This window comes from Micropterus dolomieu, linkage group LG09 (genome assembly GCF_021292245.1).
Source record: "Micropterus dolomieu isolate WLL.071019.BEF.003 ecotype Adirondacks linkage group LG09, ASM2129224v1, whole genome shotgun sequence".
Classification (NCBI taxonomy): Eukaryota; Metazoa; Chordata; class Actinopteri; order Centrarchiformes; family Centrarchidae; genus Micropterus; species Micropterus dolomieu.
This window is the reverse complement of record NC_060158.1, coordinates 10,649,860-10,672,529: the sequence shown is the minus strand read 5'-3', so window position 1 is coordinate 10,672,529 and position 22,670 is coordinate 10,649,860. Positions and strand designations below refer to the sequence as shown.

The 22,670-nt window shown below is 40.9% G+C and overlaps 2 protein-coding genes across 3 annotated transcripts; both read right to left on the bottom strand.

The window, feature by feature from the left end:
• Positions 1-11,628: 11,628 nt before the first annotated feature.
• LOC123977184 (sperm acrosome membrane-associated protein 4-like) lies at positions 11,629-16,852 on the bottom strand. 2 transcript variants are annotated; one of them, XM_046059735.1, is made up of 4 exons: positions 14,183-14,530; positions 13,944-14,066; positions 12,870-12,977; positions 11,629-12,184 (listed from the first exon to the last, which is right to left on the bottom strand). In XM_046059735.1, exons 2-4 carry the CDS (start codon positions 13,993-13,995, stop codon positions 11,949-11,951), a joined length of 396 nt encoding a protein of 131 aa, XP_045915691.1. In that variant the 5' UTR covers positions 13,996-14,066; positions 14,183-14,530; the 3' UTR covers positions 11,629-11,948. The 2 variants fall into 2 exon arrangements, with proteins under 2 accessions (XP_045915691.1, XP_045915694.1); XM_046059738.1 differs by lacking the exons at positions 13,944-14,066; positions 14,183-14,530 and adding an exon at positions 16,832-16,852.
• Positions 16,853-20,321: 3,469 nt separating this feature from the next.
• On the bottom strand, positions 20,322-22,319 carry LOC123976502 (sperm acrosome membrane-associated protein 4-like). The gene is made up of 3 exons (XM_046058731.1): positions 22,226-22,319; positions 21,423-21,530; positions 20,322-20,807 (listed from the first exon to the last, which is right to left on the bottom strand). Exons 1-3 carry the CDS (start codon positions 22,275-22,277, stop codon positions 20,572-20,574), a joined length of 396 nt encoding a protein of 131 aa, XP_045914687.1. The 5' UTR covers positions 22,278-22,319; the 3' UTR covers positions 20,322-20,571.
• Between the last annotated feature and the right edge of the window lie 351 nt (positions 22,320-22,670).

The following is a 22,670-nucleotide window of genomic DNA, read 5'->3' as shown; positions in this document are numbered from 1 at the left end:
CACAGGACCCACAGAGAGGCAGCCAAGCACAGCGCGCGAGTCAAAATCACCACCCGTGCACCGATACCAACAACCGCGCGACACCCAAGCAGAGTGGCTACCCACCCCGCAGCAGCGGCATGCCGAATACAGGGCAAACACCGGTCCCCCCATCAAGCCCGCGCCCTAGGCCGCCCGAGCCCCGCACCACCGCCCCCCGCCAACACCACGCCATCAACCAACATTTAAAAAAACACACAAAAACGAGTCCCCCAACCGCACTGCGATGCATCCAAGAATCAACCCACCCCCAGACACACCTACCGGCCGCACGGGACCCTGACCAGCAAGGCAGTACACACCCACCCCCATTAAGTGATAAAGCTGATCAAGGGGAACCAGAGAGATTGGAATTGTGTCAATTTGTTTTTTTTTTATAGCAGACATTTTCTCCATGCTAATGTGATCTATAAGGTGATTCCGATATTGGGTGATACTTATATTCTTTTTGGCCTTCCAGCTCATGAGGATAGTTTTCTTGGCGATGCATAAGGCAGTGAGAAGCATGTATGATGTGTCAACCTCTATACTAATGTCACTTATGTCCCCCAGCACACAGAGTGATGGGGAAACTGGGATGGGGTAACTGGGCCATATCGATAGGTCTTCACATATCTTCTGCCAGAACTTTTGAACAGGTGTACATTGCCACATAGCATGCATGTAACTATCAGATATGTTACCTGAGCAGTTCCGGCAGATGTTTGACTGCATAAGACCCATTCTGAACATCCTTTGTCCAGTATAGTGTGTTCTGTGGAGAGTTTTATACTGTATAAGTTGTAGATTGGGATTTGTAGTCATTCTAAAGGTATTTAAACATATCTGCATCCAAAAGTTTTGGTCTGGACTAATGGATAGATCTGTCTCCCACTTTAAGAATGGGAGAGAGATTGAACTATCTGTTTTTAACAGTAACATGTATACTTTTGATAACAGTTTTGGAGGCGAGAGTTTAAGAAAGTCTGTTATCATTGGAGGTAAATCTAACTCCATTATTTTATCCTTAAATCTAGCCTGAATTATGGATTTAAACTGTTGAAATTCCAGAAATCTATTATGGCTAATTCCATATTGTGCCACTAGATCCTGGAATGGAATGAAGTTACTGCCTTGCATTACATGCTCTAGATGTCTTATCCCTTTGTCATACCACAGTGGGGAATTTAGTGTTTTCTTATTTTGCAGGATGTCAGGATTATTCCAGATTGGGGTAAATCTGCATGGGATAGGTGAAGACCCAGATATTTTGAGAAGCTCCCACCAAGATGCCAAGGAAGTGCTTATGTTAATGCTTTTAAAGCAGGTATGACGTTTGATGCTGGAACTGATGAATGGCATATCGGAAATTTTAATTTCCTTACAGAATGTTTGTTCTATGTCCATCCATGAGTGGTCCAGGGGGCACTGATTGATCCATTTTGAGATATATTGTAGTCTATTGGACAGGAAGTAATGATAAAAAATTGGCAGTTCTAAACCACCACAGTCTTTTGCTTTTTGCATAGTTTTTAAACTGATTTGTGGGGGTTTATTTTTCCACCAAAACTTTGAGATGTTTGAGTCCAGTGATTTAAACCAGACAGCAGAGGGTTTGGTGGGTAACATTGAAAACAGGTAATTGATTTTAGGTAGGACCATCATTTTTATGTTGGAGACTCTTCCCATGAGTGATATAGGTAATGATGTCCACCGTACAAGGTCATCCTCTATTGATTTAAGTAAAGGCGTGTAGTTTAGCCATGTCAGTTCTGACAGCCTGGAGGAAATATTGACACCCAGATATTTAATATTCCCAGACTTTAGCGGTGTAGTAGATATACTCTGGAAATCACACTTTACAGGTAAAACTATGAATTTACTCCAGTTAATGGAGTAGTCTGAGATGGATGAGAATTTATCTGTCTCAGACTGACTGTCTCAGAAAGAGAAGTTTGTGAGTTTAGGAGGAAAAGTAATACATCATCTGCATAAAGGCTTATCTTGTGGTGTATATTTTCTGTTTGAATTCCTTTAATATTATTATTTTGTCTGATAGCAGCTGCTAGCGGTTCTATAAAAATAGCAAATAGCGAGGGAGAGAGTGGGCAACCCTGCCTGGTACCCCTCTGGAGACTAAAGCATGGAGAAGTATAATTATTTGTTTTGACAGAAGCTCTTGGGGAACTGTATAAGATTTTAATCCAATCTATGAAAGAGTTTCCAAATCCAAATTTATATAAAGTAGCGAATAGAAATTTCCAATTTACTCTTTACAACTGTAGTTTCCAGGTTATGTATAGTGGCATAGTCTATTACGTTAAGTAGCCATTGTTGGTGGAGTGCCTGCCCTTAATAAATCCTGTTTGGTCAGAGTGTATTATACCAGGAGTGACCTTCTCTAGCCTTCTTGCCAGGGTTTTGCAGATGATTTTAAGATTTGCGTTAATAAGTGATATAGGCCGATAACTCTGCGGGAGTGTGGGGTCTTTGTCTGGTTTAAGGAGCAGGCTGATATTAGCAGAGTTCATTGTTGGAAGCAACATGCAAGTACCCCTAATTTGCATAACCATCCTATAGAATGTGGGCGCAAGTATTTCCCAGAATTCCTTTCAGCGGGAAAACCATCCTGCCCAGGGGCTTTATTATTCGGCATATGTAAGAGAGCTTCCTGGAGTTCAGCCATTGAAATAGGTGAATCAAGAGCCCTGATCTGTTCATCACCTAACCTTGGTAAATCTATATTGTTCAGAAATGCATCGATGTTAGAGCTAGATGGATCAATTTGTGATGTATATAAGTTTTTATAATAATCTCTGAATGCATTGTTGATTTCTTCTGGGTTATAAGTCAGATTCCCAGCTGAGTCCTTTAAGGAGGAAATAGTTATTTTTTCTTTATTCAATTTCAATTGGCTGGAATCTGCCGGATTTATTGCCAAGTGTTGGAAATGTCTGTCATAATTTAGCTGCTAACCAAAAAATAGTCAAGGCGAGAATATGAGTGGTGGACTGGTGAAAAGAAGGTATATTCTCTAAGAGTGGGGTGGTGAGAACGCCAAACATCGCAAAGACCAAAATCGCTCATGTATTGTTTAAGAATGTCTGTTGATTTCCAAATACGGTGACCACCTGCCGTACTGAGCCTGTCAACTGCTGGATTACATACCATGTTGAAGTCCCCTCCTAATATAAGAGCTGTGTCTGAGTGAGCAGAGAGTGAGTTGAAGAAAGCATGAAAAAAAGAGGGGTCGTCAACATTTGGGCCATAGATGTTAACAATGCATAAAGGAGTATTTTGAATCGAAATGTTAACAATAGCTAGCTATTCCTGACAGCCCCCCGAAGTATATTCCTCTTACCCCAACCAGGGTATGTGCCTAAAGTTATTGATTATATGCATGTCGACCGCGCACATCGGCTCTCTACTAGCAATTTCGGCCGACGTGCTAGCAGATAGGGTTGACCTCCATTGTGTTGCTGTGCAGCCTCCGGTAACGTTACTGCAGCTATATAACACCTGTCGGCACTATGGTCGGCACTTGCGGAGCTTCTCAACTCCAAAAACGTTTGAACACATTTTCGATTCGCTGCCAATTTTCGTAAAACTGCCAATCTCCGAAATCTACACAGTTGATTTCTCGCCTAAAAACTTCTCAGAAGTGTATTTAAAGTTCTGTTGTTGGCTTCTAAAGAATAAAACAGTTTGCAATAGGATCTATCATGTACGTAAGCCAAGATGAACATCATCACGTTTTGTGCACAGTGTCTTCTGGGACAAACCATATTTGGAAGTTCAACTTCCGTCAACTTCTGTCACGGTCTGCAGGCTGCAGCTGGATATACTTGGGCATTTGGGTCGGGGTCTTCCGCGTTTGCATCGCGGTGCATCTGGGAGTCTTTGTTTTTTTGAGTTTTTTTTAGTTTTTTTTCTCCCACCCCTATTGGCTACTGGGGTTCTTGCCTGCCTGTTGCTGGGGTAAGTGTGGCACAACAACTACATTCTTTAACAGGCTTATGCACACACATGTACACACACACATACAGACACATTCACCCACACTCACACAGATACACACAGTCTCACACATAGACACAAACAAATTTATGTTGTCCCTGGTAGAATTATTCCTGATGCTTTTCTTTCAGTTAGTTATTTAAATTAATTGTTATTATTCCAGCTCTCGTGGCTGTGCTGTGTTGCTTATTTAGTGTGTTGAACTTAGTGTGTTCTCTTAGTTGTCATACTATGTCAGCTGTTTATTGCTGCTGTTCGGCTGGTTGTCTTTTACTATTATTATTATTTTTATTGTTTGTTTTTGTTTCTGTTTGTTTGTTGTTGTTTTTCTCCTCCCCAAGCCCCCCTCTCTGTTCTATTGCAGGTTTCGTTGCTTTCTGCAATTGGTGTTTCCCACTGCTTTTCTCTGTTGTTCCCACCTTCCATCCCCCTTCTCTTACAGGTCTTGTCCTTTCTCTGTGCTGTCTGTTTGTGCTCCCCCATCCCCGTGTCTGCCCCCCTGTCCGGCCCAGTGACAAATCAATACATATTTAAATAAATAATAAAACAGACAAAGGAGTATATTAATACTCTCTTGTTAAAGTAAAATCTGTCTGACACAATATGGTATCCAGGTCATCATACTCTATACCAGGCTGCTGGGCAGGACAGGTTAAAAAAAAACAAAAAAAACCCCAAGATCTGTCACTTGGTCACCCTTCGATTGTGAGTTTTTCCACTGTTTTTTTTTTTTTTCATTTGAAGTTCAAACTAAATTTGATTCACCTCCATTGTGTTGGGATGGCACCAGACTTTTCAGTGGTCAATATCTCAAAATCTGGCTATAGAAAAGTGGGAAATTAAGAAAATATATTTGTTTATAATTTGGGTGAACTGACCCCTTTAAAGTCTTATTATGGACCCAAAATGTGTAACTTTAGCTATATTTTAGAAACACTTAATCATTTCATTAAGTCTTAAAAAATAAATCAGGTGACATAGTCTAACAATACACTTGCTACAGACGAACGAGAATGACACTGATTCACCCCTTTTGCCAAACTACTTCAACGCTACTTTCACCAAAACCTCCTTAACTTTAATGCAGCTGAGTGATAAAACAATATTAATAAAAGTATAATAAAAAAGTCACAATTCTTCAAATCTAAAAAGCAAAAAAAAACTTTGCTAGATTTTTTGTCCCTACTGTCATATCTTTCTTTCCAGCAATGCATCTATGATCATTGGGCTAATTGATAACCCAGATTATTGTTTAATCTTACCCAGCATTAAAGATGCAAAACTTCCACCTAGATGATCGGTTGCTGTGAGTAGTGAAATGTGATGAGCCTGTTTGGTGAGGACAGACTTATATAGTGAGACAAATGAAAAGTTTTTTTTCCCAGGCCTATTGTCTTCATCTTTATCTTGGAGGAGGAATCAGTGAGTAAAGGAATGTCAGAGATAACTGATGCATGATGGAAGGTCTAACTGAATACAATGAGCTGTACAAATCTGATATGGTGCCCATTCCTTCCTGCCAACATTAGTTTTCAGGCATGTCATAAACTTCCTCTTCTTGGCAGTCCTGTGCTGGAGTAGAGGTGTAAACACTAAAGGCCCATTTACGCTCCTGCGTAGGGTCTACGTGCGTACCTACGCCGTAGGCTATGCACGTAGCCATGCATTTATACTTGTATGTTGGTGTGTCCGTCATTCTACAATTACACCCCCAAACGCTAGTCGGGCTAACTTCCGGTTTAGCGCTCCGGTAACGTAAATGGGGGAAAAATTATAAACGTGCGGCTGGTGTAGCCTTTTCAAATGTTACCGACTGAATGGATCACATTCTGATAGTAAAACGAGTCATTTCGCTCAGGTTGCGGCGGTCAAATATATGGATTCACTGTGTTACAGCCGCCGTTTTAGCCGCTAGTAAATGTTACTTCAAAGCGCAGGGTACTTCTGGTCGGCCAATCACAGAGCTTACGGTCTGCGTCGACTCGACGTGTAGTTACATTCTTGAGGAGGTGTATGTCAGGCGACGGCGTAGCCTCTGCGTAACCTCTGCGTAGCCCCATAGCCTACGCCATCATCTACGCCGGCGATTTGATGCAGAAGTATAAATTGCACTTAACTCCCCAGTAGGGACAGACTGGGACGGAAATTAAGACCTGGCACTGTTGCCACACAAGCCCACATTACTAAGGCCATGCATACCCACCCACTAACATACACATTCACTACTCACATTTGTGTACAGATGGTGTACAGTACCAGTATGATATGTTATGAGAAGCCGCCTAGGCCAAAATTGAATACTTCACTTGCACATACATACTTTCATGCACATACATATTTACTCACTTGCACATACATACGTACATACGTCGTTTGTAAGTATTTATGTATCTATCCGCAAGGTGAGTATTTATGTATGCACAAGGTTAGTATGAATATATTTGCGAGTTTAGATATGTATGTTGTGTGAGGTTAAGTATGTTTGTATGTGCAAGGTGAGTATGTATATGTGATAGGGAAGGCAATGTGGGTCTAGCACTAGGACCCAGGCAAAGGGGCAGAGTCTATAAATGGGGGAGGGAAGCTCACCTGGTTCTTTCTTTCTGCAGTCAGACAACCTGAGAGAGCAGCTGAGGCCAGCCTTTGTTTGGTGCTTGATTGGGTAGGCTTTATTTTTAAATAGGTTTCATTTTTAAAAAATGTTTAAAAACCCAAGGTTAATAATGCGTCTAGAACTAGATCCTGGAATAATTTTTAGTTCATTTTATTAAAGATAAGTTAAATAATTGTTAAAAACGGTCATCGGCCTCATCTGGGATGGTGAGGAGTCTGCCTACAGACGGGAGGTTGATCTGCTGGCTCTCTGGTACGTTCAGAACAACCAGGAGCTTAACATGCTCAAAACTGTGGAGATGATCGTGGACTTCAGGAGGAGCCCGCCCACTCTGCCCCCCATCACCATACTCAACAGCCCTGTGTCTGCTGTGGAATCCTTCAGGTTTCTGGGATCCACTATTTCCCAGGACCTCAAGTGGGAGCCCAACACGGACACCATCATCAAGAAGGCCCAGCAGAGGATGCATTTCCTGCGCCAGCTCAGGAAGCTCAACCTGACTAAGGACCTGCTGACTTTTACACAGCTATCATCCAGTCTGTCCTCTGCACATCCATCACTGTCTGGTATGGATCTGCCACCAAAAAGGACAAGGACAGACCACAACGGACAGTCAGGACTGCAGAAAAGATCATCGGTGCCAACCTGCTCTCCATTCAGGACTTATACATTTCCACAGTCAGGAAACGGGCAGGAAATATCACTGCAGATCCATCTCACCCCGGACACAACCTGTTCCAGCTTCTCCCCTCTGGTAAGCGCTACAGAGCACTGTGTGCCAAAACCAACAGACTTAAGAACAGTTTCTTCCCACAAGCCATCACTCTGATGAACAGCTGATTTCTGACTCACGGTGTCAGGAACAATTCTTGTGCAATAACCCAGTAAGTCGGCCTCTAATCAGCCACCTCTTTACTGGCTAACAATTATTATTTATTCACCATTCTCTATTTCAGTGCGGTTCATACTGTTATATTTTCATATTCTAGATACTGTATACCAAATCCATCTACCTCAAGTCATTACTCCTGCATAAAATACTCATTTATTCCAGCATCCTTTGCACTATGCTTCAGAATCAGAATCAGAATCGGGTTTATTGCCAGGTACATTTTCACATACGAGGAATTTGGCTTGCTATGAATTGGTGCTTGAAGTACACATAAAACATAAATAGTAATATAAATATCTAAAAAGTAAGGAGATCAAAAAAATTATAAAAAATTATAAAAAAATACAATAATACTATAATACAATGCTGACAAGTATGTGCAAAAGTTGGCAACATGAGCATAAAGCACAGATGAGCGTTGTTGTAAAGTGTGGCGTCAGGAGAGTGTATGAGTGTGTGTGACTTTGGGGAGGGGGGCATGAGAGTCACTGAAAGTGGGGACCCGGGTCTTGTTGAGGAAGCCAACTGCCATCGGAAAGAAACTGTTCTTGTGGCGAGAGGTTTTGGTCCTGATGGACCGCAGCCTCCTGCTAGAGAGGAGAATCTGAAACAGTTTGTGTCCAGGGTGTGAGGGGTCAGCTGCAGTGTTTCCTGCACGCCTCAGAGTCCTGGAGGCGTACAGGTCCAGAATAGAAGGAAGATTGCAGCCAATCATCTTCTCTGCAGAGCAAATGATACGCTGCAGCCTGCCCTTCTCCCTGGCAGTGGCAGCAGCGTACCAGATGGTGATGGAGGAGGTGAGGATGGACTCAGTGATGGCGGTGTAGAAGTGCACCATCATTGTCTTTGGCAGGCTGAACTTCTTCAGCTGCTGGAGGAAGTACATCCTCTGCTGGGCCTTCTTGGTGAGGGAGGTGATGTTCAGCTCCCACTTGAGGTCCTGGGACATAATGGTGCCCAGGAAGCGGAAGGAATCCACAGTGGTGACTGGGGAGTCACACAGGATGATGGGGGAGGGTGGGGCTGGGCTCTTTCTGAAGTCTGCAACCATCTCCACTGTCTTCAGAGCGTTGAGCTCCAGACTGTTCTGGCTGCACCAGGTCACCAGATGGTCGATCTCCCACCTGTAGGCGGACTCATCCCCACCAGAGATGAGCCCAATGAGGGTTGTGTTATCCGCAAACTTCAGGAGCTTGACAGACTGGTGACTGGAGGTGCAGCTGTTGGTGTACAGGGAGAAGAGCAGAGGGGAAAGAACGCAGCCCTGAGGGGAACCGGTGCTGATGGTCCTGGAGTCAGAGAGATGTTTTCCCAGCTTAACGTACTGCTTCCTGTCCGTCAGGAAGTCAGTGATCCACCTGCAGGTGGAGTCAGGCACAGTTCAGCTGAGAGAGCTTGTCCTGAAGCAGCGCTGGGATGATGGTCCACAAACAGGATCCTGGCGTAGGTTCCTGGGAAGTCCAGGTGCTGGAGGATGTAGTGAAGAGCAGTGTTTATTGCGTTGTCTACAGAACTGTTCTGTAGGCGAACTGCAGGGGGTCCAGGAGTGGGTCTGTGATGGATTTCAGGTGGGACAACACAAGGCGCTCAAAGGACTTCATAAGCACAGATGTCAGGGCGACGGGTCTGTAGTTGTTTAGTTCAGTGGTCCATTTTTTGGGGACAGGGATGATGGTGGAAACTTTGAAGCAGGCTGGCACATGGCATGTCTCCAGTGAGGTGTTAAAAACGTCTGTGAACACCGGAGATAGCTGATTGGTGCAATGCTTCAGGGTGGATGTGGAATCCGGTCCAGCTGCTTTGCAAGGTTTCTGCCTCCTGAACAGACTGTTGACATCCCTCTCCAGGATGGTAAGAGAGGGGGAGGAAGTGAGGGATGAGATGGTGGACCGTGGCCGATCAGTGGTGTGATGGGGGATGGTGTCAGGTCTGTCCCATTGTCTTTCAAAGCGACAGTAAAACTGGTTCAACTCATTGGCAAGGCATGAGTCGTTCATGGATTGGGGGGGATTTAGGTTTGTAGCTTGTGATCTGTCTGAAGCCTCTCCAGACAGAAGCAGAGTCATTATTTGAGAACTGGTGTTGTAGTCTCTCTGCGTACAGCTGTTTAGCATCTTGCATCTTTAGCACCTTGCTAAACCTGTCCTTTGACTCCTTAAACTTGGTCAGGTTGCCTCTCCTAAACGCCTCTTCCTTTTCCAACCTCAGCTGTCTGAGCCTAGCTGTGAACCAGGGTTTGTCATTGTTATAACTCTCCCTGGTCCATGTTAGAATGCAGCTGTCTTCACAGAAGCTGATGTAGGACGTCACAGCCTCTGTATACTGATCCAGACTGTTGGTAGCAGTCCTGAAAACATCCCAGTCAGTGCAGTCCAAGCACGCCTGGAGGTTCTCTACAGCTTCACTGGTCCAGTGCTTTGATGTCCTCACCACAGATTTACAGATTTTTGGTTTTTGTCTGTATGCAGGAATCAAGTGAACCATGGTGTGGTCAGAGTGTCCCAGTGGAGCTCGAGGGACGGCGTGATAGGCACTGCTTACTGTGGTGTAGCAGTGATCCAAAGTGTTCCCCTCTCTGGTTGGACACTTTATGAACTGTCTGTATTTGGGGAGTTCATGTTCTGAGGTTTCCTTTGTTAAAGTCACCAAAAACAATAACTAAGGAGTCCGGGAATGTCCACTCTACCCACAGTATCTGATCAGCCAGCGTACGCTGTCCCTCCCACACGTTGGCCTTCATTGCACTGTGTACATGTGTACATGCATGTATATGTACCTGTATATCACATCCATCCGCATGTTTGTTTATATATATTTATATACAAGTGTCTTGTACATTGTTTGTCTTTATTTGAGTTTTGTAATAATAATAATAATGAGAAACTTGATACTTGCTTTCTTATAACTGTCGTTTATATGTTTGAAAATTCAGTAAATAAAGTTGAAAAAAAAGAATTGAAGTGGAATTTGGACAAATGGAGCAAACACCACATCCCTTTGTTTTTTAAAACCAAGAACATGCTAAGAAAGATACTGGTACACCCCAAAGACCGCACACCCAAACACAAGAAAAGCAATCTAGTGTATGCAATCCAATGCAGTGAGGGACGCACAGACCTGCATATTGTAGAAACTAAACAACCACTGTACAAACGCATGGCTCAACACAGAAGGGCTAACTCCTCAGGTCAAGACTCAGCAGTTTACTTACATCTGAAGGATAAAAGACACCCGTTTGAGAATCACCAGGTGCACAGTTTAGACAGGGAAGACGGATGGTTTGAAAGAGGTGTCAAGGAAGCCATTTACACCCGAGTTGAGAAACCATCGCTGAACAGAGGAGGGGGTTTATGCCACCACTTATCCCCCACTTACAATGCTGTCCTTTCATCACTTCCTTCACTGAAAAAGTAATTCCACTTGGCCTCAGCTGAAGATACCAACGGACCAGTGGTATCGACAATCCTAGCTAACAATCCCTCAGAGGTTAAATAGCTGAGTTTCCCTACCAGCCAGTCCGAACTGAAGAAGTCTCTTGGATGAGGGACGAAATGTTCTAGTGTTTCTTCAACCAAGTCCAGTTGCCCTTTACCTCAGCCTTCGTTGTATTACAGGAGTATGCCACATCATGTAGCACTTCATTTCTTGAAGTTGCTGTTGCTAGATGAATTAAATATTTGCAATGCCATATGTTTTATTCAATAATTAATTAAATATAATTTCTTAATATATCTATCGTAAGAAACCTTATTTCTTGACTGGCCACTCTTTCCTGTCCCAGAGGATGACATCTTTTTTCCTGGAGTGGCCAAAAATCTGATTTGGGTTTACAGACTGAATGTACCATAACATTTGTCAGGCACAAAGTGTTGCAAGCAACCATGCCACAGACAGACCAAGAGATCCACTGCAAGCTAGAGGAGAAAACACAAGATTGCCTGATTGCTGTTCTGTTCTCCAATTCACGCTTTTTCTTTTCTCATAAGAGTAGTTGATGATTCTTTATTTTCACATCAATGTTTGTTTAGTAAGACAGAAAGTAGTTAGAAGGATAAATACAATATAAAACAAAGCAAAGCAAGGTAGATTTACGAACTCAATGTTTCCCTGAAACATCATATTGCTTAACTACCATGGTGTGGACACCTTAGTTTTGGCTTTAATATAACTTGTCATTATAGAAATGAACCCTGACATGACAAGACCTTAGTTATGAAAAACAAAGAGTGTCACAGAATATGAGCATTATAAAAATCATATATATAAACTCATAGGATCAAATTGTTTTAACAATTTTGATAGAGCGTTTGGTCTTGTAAAACCCTGATTGGTATAATGAATTATATGAATGGGCTTCAGGAGCAGCTGGAAGCAGCGAGCTGCTTATGATGATTTAGCATTAGCAGATTACAGTATGCTTCCCCACATGGAAGCCAGGACGGCTACACCAATGGCAGCGGTGAGGGTCATCTTGGTGGATGGTGCTCCGCTGATTGTAACTGGGTTGCACTTGTCTGTTGAGCAGCAGGTGGTTTGGGTCGTGTAGGAGACACCCAGCAGGCTGCCGTTGTTGGTCACATTACAGCTGGTGGGTTCAAGGCAGCCCTGGATGTTGAAGCCCACAGAGGTCAATCCTGTGAAAGCTGAAGAGAAATTATTGTGTTAGAAAGTGGAAAGTAACTTCGTATATTTAAGCAAATAATTTGACTGTTTCTATTTTATTATTGCATTACTTTTTGATCCACTATATGGAAATAATGCACTTTTTACTGCACCACATTAACCATAAGGTGCTATAGTTACTTGTTGTAGTTACTTATGTTTTTAAATACACTTTTCATATTTTGCAGATTCATATGTTACATTCAACATGAGATAAGCTATAAAACCACTAATAACTATGACACATTATTTCCTTCACTTCATTACTTCTTTTTTCCCTGTTTTCCTTCATTGATCTGAAAACCTAAAACCCCAAAACTGGAAATGCAAGGTTTTCACCTGACAGTGAAATTATTATTTTTTATTTGTTTTAGCTACTTTACTGCTTTTTATAACTACTTTTAAACTAGCATGCAGGATATATGTCCCACTGTGATATAGCTAATATGGTTTAAGAGATTATATACAGGATTTTATACATTATATACTCAAAACATTAAGGAATTACTACAATGAATCATGTAAAGACGGGACATAAGTATTGGAGTCTGGTTTGTATGTGTGACTGAGTGTCACAGAGAGATTTTAACTGAGGCATGCCTGTGCTGTGGTGTAATGTTTGAAGAGACAGGTTGTAAGCTTTTGGGTAATGAGGAGGTGACTTACTTGCTTTTCCAGTAAAGCAGACGCTGGTGTTGCTGCAGGTCGCTGTAGAAGTGCTTAAGCAGAAGCCCAACAGACCATAATTGCATTGGTTGCAGGTTAGGGACTCCGCTGAAAAAGTTAAAATCAAAAAACACTTTATGTTGAATATGTAAAATGTCATCAAATGTTTGTGTGGTTGAAGGGAACAGAAAAGTAACAGGTTGATTCAGTCAAGCTAATACAACCTTAAACTGTATGAACTGAAATGAATAATCAAATAAGACCTTACTTGCTTTATTTGATTAAGGTCACTCATATTCTTGATATCAACATGAAATTTTTGTAGATAAATAGGGGAATTGCTAATTAATAGTTTTGGGGAATTGCTTGTCCACCACACCCCTAGGCTGTGGTGGAAGAAAAAGTAGATAAACACTGCCCAAGTTAAATAATAAATAAAACTCTAACTTTCAACAATAGTGAATGGAAATATGTGAAAGGACACTAATCACTTCTGTGCTTTTACTAAATGAGGACTTAAAGTAGGATTTTAGCTAATTTTGAGAATTGAAAATTGTGGCAGACTTTTCAGTGGCCAGTATCTCAATATCTGTACAAAAAAAAAATCTAAATTTCTGCATGGCTAGAATCAAGTAGGCAAGTATAAGAAAATTTTATTTTTTGAAATGACCCCTTTAAAAGTTTTTGTCCTGAAATGTGTAACTTTACTATATCTACGTGTTAGAGATGTTTCATGAGGTTATTAAGTCTTCAAAAATACATCAAGTGGCGTCGTCTAAGGATGTACTTGTTAAAGAAGAACATGGATGAAATTGGTCAACCATTTTTGCCAGATACTTTAACACCACGTTCACCAAAACAACAGTATATGTCCAGGTTTGGGCAAATTATATTACCTGTAACAAGACTTTACAGGACTGTTTATGCATATTTTTGCCTGTAAAGTTTCTTTGCTATATAGAATTTAAAATAGGTCAACCACTGCCAAAATGTTTGCTAGATTTTTTTGACCCTCAGATCTTTCTTTCCATTAATACATGTGTGATTGTTAACCTGATTATTGTTGAATCTTACCCAGCATTAAAGATGCCACAGCTGCTATGACTCCAAATAGGATCTTTGCCATCTCGGTGTGTCACTTTGGTTCCTGGTTTCGGCTCAAAGACAAAAGAAAATTTCCACCTGGGTGATCGGATGCTGTGTGTTGGAAAAACTGATGAGCTTGTTTAATGAGGACAGACTTATATAGTGAGACAGGTGATGGGAGGGGATGAGGAAGGGTTTGTCTTTAGGCCCCTTTTCTTCATCTTTACCTTAGGGGAAGAGTCGCTGAGGGAAGGAATGTCAGGGATGATTGATGCATGGTGCCTATTTCATGATTACCTGGGCCAGCACGCCCCAGGTCTGACAAGTTCCTCCTCCCTCCTGTGTGAGTAGAGGTGTAAACACTCCCCTGGTCCGGGTGGTCCGGGCAGAGAAAGCTAGCAGTTAGCAGCTAGTTAGCAGTTACTTTAGCAAAGTTTTGTAACTGCTTAAGTAAAGCTATATGTCCATCAGGTAAATCCAGTGAGAGTTGAGGTAGAGCCACCGGAGGACATAAGAGGGAAAAGCAGAAAATATTTTCTCTATAAAATATGATCCAGTTTAACAAAAATCAGTGAATAAAGAGTTTTTTTGTACAGTAATTTTAAGGCCCCTAGAAACACTCTGTTCCAGAGGCATCATAAAAATTGTGAAAGCTCTGCACACTAAATTAATCACAATAAGGTCTGCCTGTTGTCTGTTTCACCTCAAGTCGCACCTCCTCAAGCCGCAACCCCTCGCGCCAGAGTCTGTAATAATGTCTATTGCTTACCTGCAATTAATTAGGGTTAATTATCCTGCACATGCTAGTACATCCCGCCCGATTTGTACCACACAGTAGCGAACTGTGACTCTTAAACCATGGCCCTCTGACCCCCCTCCGCTCGTCGTGGAAAAAAAGCATAATACAGTGCGCTCACAGGCCTACATGAAAACGTGTTGGTCATTATGCACATTTATGGTAAATGTGCATAATGACTGCTAGGTTTTTGGTACATTTGGCCAAAAGAGTATATATATAAAACCTTAACATATATGCTAGACAAGGTTGCAAAACAGTGGCACAGCGGCCAGAACAAAATCATTGGGCCTGAATTGAATAAATTTGTAAGGCAGCAATACATTTGAAAATAACTTAGCCTACCTTTTGATGATGGCATTACTTGAAAACGAAGTTCATCCTTTTGTCCTTTTGGATGAATTGGTTGATGGCAGGGTCATGCAGATGATCATTTGCTTTTAATTCCATCAAGAATTCCTTCTCTATTGAAATTAAGGTGAAGTCTGAAAGGCAGGGCCTCCCCAGTTGTGCTCCTTGGGTAGGTTTTGTGCATTTCAGCGCAGAGAATGACCTCTCCACAGAGGCAGTGGACACAGAGATTGTCAAGATGAGGCATGTGAGAGTAGCCTATACACTTGTACCATGCTTTCTGTCAGTTTTTTTTGTTCGGTGCATAGCCAGGCTGGTTGAAATATGTGCAACAACAACAGCTATCCAACAAATTTGATTAGGCAGCATTGGGAAAATGGTCACTGTATTGCCCAAACTGTTGTGGATCCAAAAGGGCCAGAAGCTTTTTGTATGAAGGACAAAAAATTATGGAAGGCCATGTCTGACACAAACTAAATGAATACCTGAAAATGAATACAAAAAATGCTCAATAAATAAATAAACATTGTATTAAATGCACCAAAAATACATTCAAAATAAATGTAGGCATTAATTCAATTATACAATGATTGATAAATTGATATACCTCTTTTAAGTTGCTTTTTTATTTATTCACCTTTGTATCATTTACCTTATTTGTTAAAAATGTACCTCCTTATTTTTGGGTGGTGCGGTGGTTAGCACTGTTGCCTCACATCAAGAAGGTTGTGGTTTTGAACCCCGGACATCCTGGCCTTTCTGTGTGGAGTTTGCATGTTCTCCCCCGTGTCTGCATGGGTTCTCTCCGGGTGCTCCGGCTTCCTCCCATCGTCCAAAGACATGCGGACTAGATTAATTGGTAGGGGTTATGCATTGGTGGATGTTGAACCTAGGTCTGGTCTCTCACACCAAAGCTATGTATCACCACCTCCCAAATTATAATACTTAGCCGTATTGTGCTTTACTTATATGGCAGTGATTGTTTTTTAAGAGTCAGTGTTGATGTTGTTTTGATATCAAGCACTTTGTTTTGCAGAACCCCACCCTCTTTAAATAAACAATGAAACTCTAACTTTCGATTTTAAGGAAAAGGTGTGAAAGGATGCTAATCAGGGTGTGCTTTTACTGAATGGGAACTTGAAGTCGGTTTTTAGGTAATTTGAATGTTTGAAAAAGTCACACAAAGTAAATAAATTGTCTCACTTACCTGCCTTCAAATGTTTCTGTCATCCCAATTCAATGTAGGTGAATATAATTTCAAATGTTGTGCTCAAAGCATTGATAAATGATTAAATTATCGGCAATGTGTCTTTCTAAAAACAACCCGGATACTATGGGTAATCTAGAAACCTACAGTTTTTAATGGGACTACCTTCTTCCAACGAAAATTGGTGGCGAGTTTTTTTTCTGTTTTTGGTCCTTGCAAGTACAAACAAAATTCAAACACCTACATTGTGATGGAAAAGTGTCAGACTTTTCAGTGATGAATATCTCAAAATCTGGCTAGAGACAAGTACATAAATAAGAAAATGTTTTTTTTTAAATAATTTGGGTGAACTCAGAAGTCTTTTTCAAACATGAAATGTACATTCACCAAAACTTCTTTAACTATAATGCAGCAATTGAGTAAAAGTATAATGAAATTAGTCACGACGTTTAGTCATATCTTTCTTTCCAGTAATACAGGTGTGATCATTAATTGATAACCCTGGTTAGTGTTTAGTTTTACCCAGCATTAAAGATGCAACAACTGCAATAACTCCAAATAAGATCTTTGTCATCTTGGTTTGTCGGTTTGGTTCTTAGCTTCGGCTCAAAGACAAAAAAAAAACTTCCAACCAGGTGACCGGATGCTGTGCGTAGTAAAGTGATGAGCCTGTTTGGTCAAGGACAGAGTGAGACAGGTAATGAGAGGGGGCAAGAAGGAGGTTTGTCAGGTCTATTGTCTTCAAGAGTCACTGAGGGAAGGAATGTCATGGATGATTGACAAATGGTGGAAGATGTAAGTGAATACCATGAGCTGTACAAGGGTATGTGCCTTTCGTTTAATTTAAGTTCTTGATCAATTGTCCAGAAAAGAGTAAATAATGTGAATCATAATTTACAGAACCAAAGATGGAATATTCATATTGATTGTTTTACATGACACAGAAAATCACTAAATCTTCCCCTTTAAGTAGCTGAAACCAGAGAATATTTGGGGTTTTAGCTTGAAAAACAACTGAAATCATTAGCTTCTGACAATCTGACAATCAAACTACTCAATCAATAGATCAGCTCTAAAGCGTATTGTTGTTGCAAGGCATAAAGTCAAACAGTGACTGTGTTTCATCTCTCTACTGAAGAGAGAACATATGGAGAAAACCACTCAAATTAGAGCCAGGAAATCATTAATTTGTTTTAAACAACTGAAGATGTTGATTCATACTTAGAGCACATCTCCAAAAGTTTGCATCACTAAAGCCTCCAGATCACAAAAATGGAAAAGCATGAGTTGAGAGGCCATTCATAACACATCCTACTTGGATTATTTACTTGTTTGTTTGCAAGTGACTTTTCTTTTCTTGGTGGATTTGAACATTAAACCTGCAATTTTCTCAAACCAAAAATGTCAGTTCTTTGCCCAGACCTGATATCAGGACAGTGTCCTCATAACAGCAGCAGCACTAAAGTTACTGAAACCTGCAAGATGGCAGCGAGCTGAGAGACCTTTAGGCCTTGTTCAGAATGCCAGCCCAATTCTGTTTTTCAGATTTTTCCTGATTTTCAAAAGTCTGGACAGCAAAAGCCCCACATGAAATGTGATTTTTGCATATCTGATCCAAACAATATTTGGAAGTGGTTTGAAATGCGATACCAATGGGATTTCCACATGTGCATCTCAATCTGGGCGCACAAATCAGATTTCAAGGTCTTTTGCACACAAAACCAGTGTGACAGAGGTGCACTAGAGCAGCTGAGAAGAATCCACGCTGCGTGCTGTCAAAACAACGTGATTGTTTGGAGGGTTAGATGATAGATCTTTGCTTCACCAGAGTACATTGTTAACATGCTGAAAGGTTGATGACGTCTGGACACACAAATCTGATCTGATCACTTGCAAAATCAGTGGTGTCTAAAAGAGCTGATATGAGAATCAAATCTGATTTGCCTGCAGTTGGAACAAAGCCTTTGAATTGGAAAACCAAATCACACCAATAAACACCACACAGGAGGAAGTTATTTTTCCCTAGTTTAGATATTTGTTGCATTTTTCAAATTGTGTACATAACCCATCCATCCATCCATCCATTGTCAACCACTTATCCTGTGTACAGGGTCGCGGGGGGCTGGAGCCAATCCAAGCTGACATCGGGGCGAAAGGCAGGATAGACCCTGGACAGGTCGCCAGTCCATCGCAGGGCCACACATAGACAAACAACCATGCACTCACTGACAATTTAATTAACCTAGTCCGCATGTCTTTGGACGGTGGGAGGAAGCCGGAGCACCCGGAGGGAACCCACACAAACAAGGGGAGAACATGCAAACTCACAGAACCCACGACGTTCTTGCTGTGAGGCAACAGTGCTAACCACGCCGCCATGTGTACATAATCCATTTTACTAACAACATTCAGACAGTAACTTATCTTTAATCATTTGTGTTGACTACATCTAAAGGTCGGCCCGACACATTTTAAATTGCTAGAATCTAACAAACGCTTTTACCCCACAGTTTGAGTATTGTGCAGTGTATTTTTCACAAATATCGAAAAATTAAACTGGGTAAATACAGAATTGATGGAGTTATTTGTGTCAAAATAAACCTGAACAAAAAAAAAATTTTTTACAAACACTATCAGACATTAGCCAAGACAATTTACATTAACACGTAAATAAAGTGACCACATAGCATCCATCCATCCATCCATTGTCAACCGCTTATCCTGCGTACAGGGTCGCGGGGGGGGCTGGAGCCAATCCAAGCTTACACTGGGCGAAAGGCGGGGTAGACCCAGTCCATCGCAGGGTGACCACATAGCAAATGGCAATAAAGGAAAAGAAATATTAATAGAAGCTTTGAAATCTATATACTATATACCAACAATACAGCCGGTCAAAGGCAATTCATTAAAAGGACAAGTTCGTTTTGAGAAAAAGGCTTATTGCCCTTTTTCCATAGAGTTAGATAAGTAGAACACATTCATCTGTGTATGGGAAACATTTTGCAGAAGACAGCCGACCTGCATGAACCTGATGTTTCAGCGAGGGCTACGTGAGAAATGTCATGTTCAGGCTAAGACAATAAGAGGCAGAGAATGGCGGATCATGCCTTTACCATTGTAGGATTTGCAAAATTGCACTCCCGGACAAGTAGGATGCACGTAACGCTGAATTAGGATGTTGCATGAATATTGATCTGACAGAGGTTGCATTTTCAAAATCTGACCTGTATCTGATGTGGACCACATACGAAAAGTGGCCCAAATCCAAACTGGATCAGATTGTGACTTGGGCTGTTCACACTGTTATTAATTTTGATCAATAAAAAATTCAATCTGAGTCACAATATGAGCAAATAAATCAGAAATGGGTCACTTTGGCCTGGAGTCTGAATGCAACCTAACACTGGTCAGTCACAAACTTCCAAAGGCACATACAGACCACGAGATGCACTGTGAGCTAGAGGAGAGAACACAAGTTTACTGATTGCTGTTCCACAGTTTACTGTCTTTAAGTTTTTTTTCTCTTGTCCTCCCCTCCCCTCTTCATCCTCTCATCAAAACTGTAAACACTGACACTAGCTTTGATACGAGAGTAAGGCGGGGCCCCGCTTTAATTTGCAGGGCCATACACATCGTGCATAGTGAGCGTAAAGGACGGTCCAGCTCTGGCTGTTATATATATAAAATTGGTTGGAAAAACGATAGATGTTTCCAGTGTCTACCCTGTCTCTTGCCAGTGTCAGCTGGGATTGGCTCCAGCCGCTCCGCGACACTCTATATAAGCTAATGGATGTTTGAATGGAAGATGTTAAAAGAAGAGCAAGTAGCAGAGGCAACAGACATTTTTCAATGTTTGTCTTTATTTTCACATCAATGTTTGTCTAGTAAGACAGAAAGTAGTTAAAAGGATAAATACAATATGATTTAAAAAAAACAAAGCTAAACAAGGTAGATTTACAAACTCAATGTTTTCCTGAAACATCCCATTGCTCAACTACCATAGTGTGGACACCTTAGTTTTGGCTTTTATATAATTTGCCATTTTAGAAATTAACCCTGACATGACCTTAGTCTAGTGTGACAAATAGTTTCACAGAATGTGAGCATGAATAGTCATACTTATAAACTCATAAGGTCAAATTGTTTGTTTTTGATGGTTCTTTTGGTCTTGTAAAGCCCTGATTGGTATAATGAATCATATGAATGGGTTTCAGGAGCAGCTGGAAGCAGCGAGCTGCTTATGGTAGTTTAGCATTAGCATGTTACAGTATGCTTCCCCACATGGAGGCCAGGACGGCTACACCAATGGCAGCGGTGAGGGTCATCTTGGTGGATGGAGCTCCGCTGATTGTAACTGGGTTGCACTTGTCTGTTGAGCAGCAGGTGGTTTGGGTCGTGTAGGAGACACCCAGCAGGCTGCCGTTGTTGGTCACGTTGCAGCTGGTGGATTGAAGGCAGCCCTGGGTGTTGAAGCCCACAGAGGTCAATCCTGTGAAAGCTGAAGAGAAATTATTGTGTTAGAAAGTGGAAAGTAATTAATAATTTGACTGTTTCTGTTTTATTACTGCATTACTTTTTACTCCACTATATGGAAATATTGCACTTTTTACTGCAATACCCTAACATAAGCTGCTATAGTTATTTATGTTTTTATAGTTTTTAAAAACACTTTTCTTATTTTGCAGATTTATATGTTACATTCAACAGGAGATAAGCTCATAAAACCACTAATAACTTATTAATACATTATTTCCTTCGCATCATTACTTCTTTTGTTCCCTGTTTTCCTTCATTGATCTGAAAACCTTAAACCCCCCAAAAACTTAAAGTGAAATTTAAAATGAGTACTTTTATTTTGGCCACTTCACTACTTTTTATAGCTACTTTTAAACTAGCATGCAGGGCTAATTTTCCATTGTGGAATAGCTACTATTAGTTGAGAGCCCATGCGCAGGATTTTATACACTATATCTGCTCAGGTCAGATACTGGTTTGTATGTGTGACAGGGTTTCACAGTATTTGGGAGTGATTTTAACTGAGGCATGCCTGTGATGTTGTATAATGTTTGAAGAGACAGGGTGTAAGCTTTTGGTCAATGAGGAGGTGACTTACTTGCTTTTCCAGTAAAGCAGACGCTGGTGTTGCTGCAGGTCGCTGTAGAAGTGCTTAAGCAGAAGCCCAACAGACCATAGTTGCATTGGTTGCAGGTTAGGGACTCCGCTGAAAAAGACAGGTGAAAGCACAGAAGTTAAAATCAAAAAACACTTTATGTTGAGCATGTGCAAAGTCATCAGATGTTTGTGTGGTTGAAGGGAACAGAAAAGTAGCTCATAACAGGTTGATTCAGTCAAGCTAATACAACCTTAAACTGTATATAGAGCTCTAATGAATAATAAAATAAGATTCATATTCTTGATATCAACACGAATATTTTGTACACAAATATTTGTAGAACTTTCCAAAACTGTATAACTTACCACTAATATGCTTTACTTATATTGCAGTGATTGTTTTTTAAGAGTTGGTGTTAAAGTTGTTTTGAAATCAAACACTTTTTGGAATCAGATGTAATGTAATGTTGTAAGTCTCATCCCTGAACATTAAGTTCAGTCCACATTGTTTTGAGGAACCACACCATTGTGCTGGGATGGCAGCAGACTTAAGATAAGTAAGTGAGTAAGAAAACAGATTTTTAAAATAATTTGGGTTAACTCAGAAGTCTTTCTCAGAGAACCTGACATGTTCACTACAAATCTACATTCACCAAAACCTCTTTAACTAACTAACAAACAATAGTAAAAAAAATATGACAACATTAGTCACAACTCCTCAAAGCTAAAAAGCTGTCAAGTTTGTCATATCTTTCTTTCGGTAATACATTTGTGATCATTATTTAATGTTGTGTTTAATCTTACCCAGCATTAAAGATGCAACAACTGCAATAACTCCAAATAGGATCTTTGCCATCTTTGTGTGTGTGTTTGGTTCTTGGCGTCGGCTCAAAGACAAAAAAACCTTCTACCTAGGTGATCGGATGCTGTGTTTGTTGAAGGACAGACTTATATAGGGAGACCGGTAATGAGAGGGGGCGAGAAGGTGGTTTGTCAGGCCTATTGTCTTCATCTTTATTTTGAGGGAAGAGTCACAGAGGGAAGGAATGTCATGGATGATTGACACATGGTGAAAGATTTAAGTGAATACCATAAGCTGTACAAAGTATGTGCCTTTCCATTCAGGCTAAAGAATGACTCATTAATCACAGATAGATTCATAAGGCTTAAAATTATACAATACAGTGTATTTTATTGTAAGTTCTTGATCAATTGTCCAAAAAATAGTAAATAATATGAATCAGTTTCC

Excerpts from the sequence above, each read along its gene's own strand:
- LOC123977184 (XM_046059735.1), bottom strand. The coding sequence starts at position 13,995 with ATGGCAAAGATCCTATTTGGAGTCATAGCAGCTGTGGCATCTTTAATG. Across the intron at positions 12,978-13,943 it reads TGTGGCATCTTTAATGCTGG|CGGAGTCCCTAACCTGCAAC; the intron begins GTAAGATTCAAC and ends TAACTTTTTCAG. Across the intron at positions 12,185-12,869 it reads CTGCTTTACTGGAAAAGCAA|CTTTCACAGGATTGACCTCT; the intron begins GTAAGTCACCTC and ends ATTTCTCTTCAG.
- LOC123976502 (XM_046058731.1), bottom strand. The coding sequence starts at position 22,277 with ATGGCAAAGATCCTATTTGGAGTTATTGCAGTTGTTGCATCTTTAATG. Across the intron at positions 21,531-22,225 it reads TGTTGCATCTTTAATGCTGG|CGGAGTCCCTAACCTGCAAC; the intron begins GTAAGATTAAAC and ends TGTCTTTTTCAG. Across the intron at positions 20,808-21,422 it reads CTGCTTTACTGGAAAAGCAA|CTTTCACAGGATTGACCTCT; the intron begins GTAAGTCACCTC and ends ATTTCTCTTCAG.